This window comes from Homarus americanus, unplaced genomic scaffold, assembly GCF_018991925.1.
Source record: "Homarus americanus isolate GMGI-L3 unplaced genomic scaffold, GMGI_Hamer_2.0 scaffold4896, whole genome shotgun sequence".
Classification (NCBI taxonomy): Eukaryota; Metazoa; Arthropoda; class Malacostraca; order Decapoda; family Nephropidae; genus Homarus; species Homarus americanus.
The window spans coordinates 7,307,341-7,313,529 of NW_024749657.1; the positions used below are offsets into that span (position 1 = coordinate 7,307,341).

The following is a 6,189-nucleotide window of genomic DNA, read 5'->3' on the forward strand; positions in this document are numbered from 1 at the left end:
CAAGTAACATAAGTGACACAAATAAGACATATAATAACTAGATGGGGAAAAGCTCAAACTACAGTTCATTTCAACATAGTGACAGTGTAAGGAGCAGTGTTTACTGGGAGTGAATACACTGATTTATTACAAGTTATTGATAATCTTTACAATGGAAGTGAAGATGGTCGTGTGCAGTTCTGGGCACGACTCATCCACCCTGATCGATATGGGCAGTTATAACTATGGGGCCCACATTAATTATATAGGCATTAATGTTTTAGTGTTAATAACACTTGTGTTATGTAAACATTCACACGAGGAGCCACCAATGAATCATAAAGTACAGTTATTTGGTTTGCTTAACATGCATTAATACTGTACTTCGACATATTTCGTTCATATAACAAAGGTAAATCAAGGACTTTTTTGGTAAACAAATATATTTTCGGTAGAACCATTTAACACTAGATGGCTGTAAAGATCAATCATGAGTATGTAAAGGGATGATTATTTGATAAAGTGATGAGTATATCAATCATGACAGGTGTGATAATGATACTTGTCTTTACATACCAGTATGAGAAATATACCGTTAGAAGCACTTGCGGTGGACAATGCCGGGGCCGGACTCGTCGTACTCCTCCTTGGTGATCCACATACACTGGAAGGTGGAGAGAGAGGCCAGGATGGAGCCACCGATCCATACGGAGTACTTACGCTCGGGAGGAGCAATGATCTTGATCTTGATAGTGGAGGGAGCCAGAGAAGTGATTTCCTTCTGCATGCGGTCAGCAATTCCAGGGTACATGGTGGTGCCACCAGAAAGAACGTTGTTAGCGAATAGGTCCTTCCTGATATCAATGTCGCACCTCATGATGGAGTTGTAGACGGTCTCGTGAATACCAACAGATTCCATACCCAGGAAGGAAGGCTGGAACAGAGACTCGGGGCAACGGAAACGTTCATTGCCGATGGTGATGACTTGACCGTCGGGAAGTTCGTAGGACTTCTCAAGTGAGGATGATGCTGCAGAAACTGACATTTCGCTTTCAAAGTCAAGAGCGACATAGCAAAGTTTCTCCTTGATGTCACGGACGATCTCACGCTCAGCCGTAGTGGTGAAGGAGTAGCCACGCTCAGTCATGATCTTCATCAGGTAGGCAGTCAAGTCACGACCAGCCAGGTCAAGACGGAGGATGGCATGAGGAAGAGCATAACCTTCGTAGATGGGGACAGTGTGAGACACGCCATCACCAGAGTCCAGCACGATACCTGTGGTACGACCAGAGGCGTACAGGGACAGCACGGCCTGGATGGCCACGTACATGGCCGGAGTGCTAAAGGTCTCGAACATGATCTGGGTCATCTTCTCGCGGTTGGCCTTGGGGTTGAGGGGAGCCTCAGTGAGGAGGACGGGGGACTCCTCAGGGGCAATACGCAGTTCGTTGTAGAAGGAGTGATGCCAGATCTTCTCCATGTCATCCCAGTTGGTGATGATGCCGTGCTCGATGGGGTACTTGAGAGTCAGGATACCTCTCTTGCTCTGGGCCTCGTCACCGACGTAGGCGTCCTTCTGACCCATACCGACCATCACACCCTGGTGACGAGGACGGCCGACGATGGAGGGGAATACGGCGCGGGGAGCGTCGTCGCCTGCGAAGCCAGCCTTGACCATGCCAGAGCCATTGTCGCACACCAGAGCTGTAGTGTCGTCGTCACACATGGTGGCAGTGGTTCAGGTCGTCTGACTGAAAAATGTACCGAATCGTTAGGATCATGTTAATTAATGAAAACGAATACATGTATGTTTCTGGACACCTGTGTAAATACTTAATCAAACATAATCCACCATAAATGACAACTTCCTTTGATAGAGAATAATCAAGACTTCTTAAAACATTCTTATGTAAAAAAAAATGAGTGACATTTAGAGCATGGAGTCTTTAGACATCTGGTAATGGGGCGGAGGTTATGATAAGTCACGTTTCAATAGCATAAAATGGGTATTGTGTTTTAACTATATACTCTTGTTATCAATCCATCTTACTGCTTTGACTGAACAACTAAATAAGTACAATGAAAATAAATTAAACCTAAATTAGAACACACTGAGACTATATTTATTGACCCCAGAGTACACCCATTGACTCCAGAGTACACCCACTGACCCCAGAGTACACCCACTGACCCCAGAGTACACCCACTGACCCCAGAGTACACCCACTGACTCCAGAGTACACCCACTGACTCCAGAGTACACCCACTGACCCCAGAGTACACCCACTGACTCCAGAGTACACCCACTGTCCCCAGAGTACACCCACTGACCTCAGAGTGCCGACCCTTAAGTACACTCACTATCCCCAGAGTATATTCACTGCTCCAAACCCAAAGTACACTTACTGATCCAAGAGTTCACTTACTGATCCCAGAGTTCACTTACTGATCCCAGAGTCACTTATTGATCCCAGAGTTCACTTACTGATCCCAGAGTTCACTTACTGATCCCAGAGTTCACTTACTGATCCTAGAGTTCACTTACTGATCCTAGAGTTCACTTACTGATCCCAGAGTTCACTTAATGATCCCAGAGTACATTTACTGATCCCAGGTTTCAGTCGTTATACCACACAAAGATTCATAACCAGCAATCCCAAGATGCTGTACATTCAACTTAGTGTCCATTCTGATTCCTATGTACAATGTTTACTCTAATCTCTAGTCTTGTTTATCCTGCAATATTCTCACAACCCCTGCGTTAATTAGTGACTTCTCCATCCATAAAATACATTCCTTATTCACAAATTAGTAAGTATGTTTCTCTTCTTCATCTGAGCCTTCTTAATTCTTTATTTATTGTGGGATTGAATACTCAGTTGTTCGTGCTGTACATTCGTCGTAGATAAAGAAGCCAGCGATGTATCCGGGTGATTATCAACGATATTGTCATTGACTGGGAATCTTCACATCTGAACACGAGAACAGCACTCACAGTCAATCAATGTCTTTATGATAGTCACCCTGAGATGTATTAAGCGGTGCTAAGATATCCCTGATTTTTTTGCGACGAACTGTATTATAACCCAAATGGTCGAGCCCAGATAATTGACCCGGCAAAATAAGTTGAACTTGAGATATACTGTAGCAACTAACACACACATTCAGTCGTTGAAACAGAAGTAAAAGGAAAATTTGTTTGAGGAAATCTTAAGGCAAAGTGTGAAAGCTATTTAGACACCCACAAGCCATACACTGCACAAAGGATGTGACATCAGTAATACACACTGTTAAAATTCACCAAACAGGTGACGACGGAAGTTTTTTTTGTCGTGCTAAACATGACAACAACACAGCCGGCCTTCACTGCGATATAATAATAGCATCAATAGAAACACAAAATCTGGAAATGTTTTCATAAAAAAACGACTGTGAGGAAAATATCTTAAATGACAATTAAGACAAGACAGACGCACTCAACACACACTACACAGACTGAACGCACGCAAGCCTCGTTGTATCCTGACCCCGACCGGAGATGGACTAAGGCCTCGAGGGAGTAGTGACACCCTTATATACCTCTTTCACATCCGGCTAACAGTGGTTGTCTTTTATAGGTAATTTCTTAAAGGGTTATGGCATTCCCTTACAGATAAGTGGGCGGGAAGATTTGTGAGTCGGTGGATGAATCATTACGTTATAAATATAACACCTGGTGTCTGACTTCTCGCATAAGACTCCAAAATAACGTCATGGGATGACACAGTCATGCGTTATTCGCTTTATTCCTAACGCTCTGTCATCTGTGCTTTGACAAGCACCAGTAAAAGTTGTGATATTTTAAAGTTCTTCGCTAACCATCTGTGATCTAATTTAAGATGAGGTAGAGATGATAACGCGATCAACATATGGTCGGACAAACACAGGTTCACTCTCCTGAATGAGTCTCAGTTGTCAAAGTCAGTGTCGTACACGACCATAAATTTCTTTATTTTTTTCCCCTTCACACACCATCTGTCATGTTCACAGATGAGAAGTGTGACTCGTACTTCTCAATAATGTATGCATGTGTTACCGTGGTGCCTGCAGGTAGTTGTGTCTGCGGCTGTATGCAGTGTATACTGTCACAGATATTTTACTCTGATTTCCTAATATTATATCAAGAGAGTTCCGTCGTGGACCAGATACTCCAAGGCTCATTACCGAAAGTCTAATACCATGTCAGTATGATTTAATAACAGAAACCACAATGATGTTTAACTGTAGTTCAAACTGGTATTGACAACTAACAAATTTACTGAGGTGAAGCAGTTTGACCACATTCTTTTTAATAATAATAATAATAATAATAATAATAATAATAATAAGAATGATAATAATGATGATGAATAAGGAAAACAAAAAATAATAGTGCTCTTCCTAATGATAACAATAATAAACCCTCTTTGGTAAGTGGATTTTTGTTCCTTATCATATCAGTCTATTTGTCTGTCGAAAATATTCTATCAGGGTTCTCAGCCATTAACATATTTGAACCAGTTCGTAATAATTTTGTGTAGAAATTATCGAGTTAGAAAAAATACTATACAGACCATATGCATATAGATAGGTGCGTAGAGAAAATATTATGGTGATAAGAACAGGAGTAATTGGCTGGACTGTGAAGTGACACTAACGCAACATATATTTTTAGTGGTTATGGCAGGTGAGTTATATATACAGGACTCTCTTACCTGGTGGTCCTTTACCTTCAACATTCCACCTCTACACCTTACCTCCTACCACGACCCCTCCACCCTTACTACCACGACCCCTCCACCCTCACTACCACAACCCCTCCACCCTCACTACCACGACCCCTCCACCTTCATTACCACGACCCCTTCACCTTCACTGCCACGACCCCTCCACCTTCACTACCACGACCCTCACTACCTTCACTACCACGACCACCTCACTACCACGACCCTCCACCTTACCACGACCTCCTCACTACCACGACCCTCACCCTCACTACCACGACCCTCCACCTCACTACCGACCCCCACCTCCTACCATTCACCACCACCACGACCCCTCCACCTTCACTACCACGACCCTCTCCACCTTCACTACCACGACCTCCACCTTCACCACCACGGACCCTCCACCACGACCCTCCACACTACCACGACCCCTCCACACTACTCCACCTTCACTACCACGACCCTCTCACCTTCACTACCACGACCCTCTCACTACCACGACCTGACCCTCCACCTTCACTACCACGACCTCCACGACCCTCCACCTCACTACCACGACCCCTACACCTTCACTACCACGACCCCTGCACCTTCACTACCACGACCCCTCCACCCTCACTACCACGACCCCTCCACCCTCACTGCCACGACCCCTTCACCTTCACTACGACGACCCCTCCACCCTCACTACCACAACCCCTCCACCTTCACTACCACGACCCCTCCACCCACCCTACCACGACCCCTCCACCTTTACTACCACATAAGTGAAATTACATAGTTTAATTCTACAGACACGAGTTAAATAAGTTGTAGTTGAAGATGAGAGAATAAATGTTTTTGCTGAATAATTTTCCCCCGAATCTCATTAAATTCCACCGGATTATGAATTTATAATATGGTGATTCTTAACGGAATAAGATGAATTGTATGGATGTATTAGGGAATGTATTTCTGATCGCTGATTACTGGAGTGTAAGCTGTGTTGTACCAGCTGGGTTGGGTGAGTCATAAGTGGTAGTGTGTGAGTCCTAGTAATAGTATACCTTCTTGTAACTGTTCTTGTTCATATATTTCTGTGTATAATATCTAGAGTTTCCGTAACAACTATAATTTCGAAGTAATGACGATTATTATCCCAAGCTCTTTGTAGTTTTGAAATTTAATGTAGAGTTATAGGTAAACTCACGTCTCAAAAAGTGCATTGTTACGTCACCTGTTGGTGATATACTGAAGTGAACATCTGTATGGCCAATACGGAAAAATCGCTGGAAGATTCAGCCAATACGAGAGCAGCTTTAAGTTGAGGGAGGTGGCAGTACGTTCCACCAGCCTGAGAACAAGCACTTGCGTTGCTATTGTTATTTCAATGTTTCTTGCACCAATGATAACCTTCTGTTTTGAACCGCTGCTTTCTTATCGGTTCAATGTTCAGCAGCTTTGAGCTCCCGGCTAAAAGTTAGTA

At 43.7% G+C, this 6,189-nt stretch overlaps 1 protein-coding gene across 1 annotated transcript; it reads right to left on the minus strand.

Annotated features, from left to right (window-relative positions):
- Positions 1–482: 482 nt before the first annotated feature.
- On the minus strand, positions 483–1,720 carry LOC121853651 (actin, muscle-like). The gene has a single exon (XM_042347964.1). The coding sequence runs from the start codon at positions 1,703–1,705 to the stop codon at positions 575–577; it is 1,131 nt and encodes a 376-aa protein (XP_042203898.1). The 5' UTR covers positions 1,706–1,720; the 3' UTR covers positions 483–574.
- Between the last annotated feature and the right edge of the window lie 4,469 nt (positions 1,721–6,189).

Excerpts from the sequence above, each read along its gene's own strand:
- LOC121853651 (XM_042347964.1), bottom strand. The coding sequence starts at position 1,705 with ATGTGTGACGACGACACTACAGCTCTGGTGTGCGACAATGGCTCTGGC.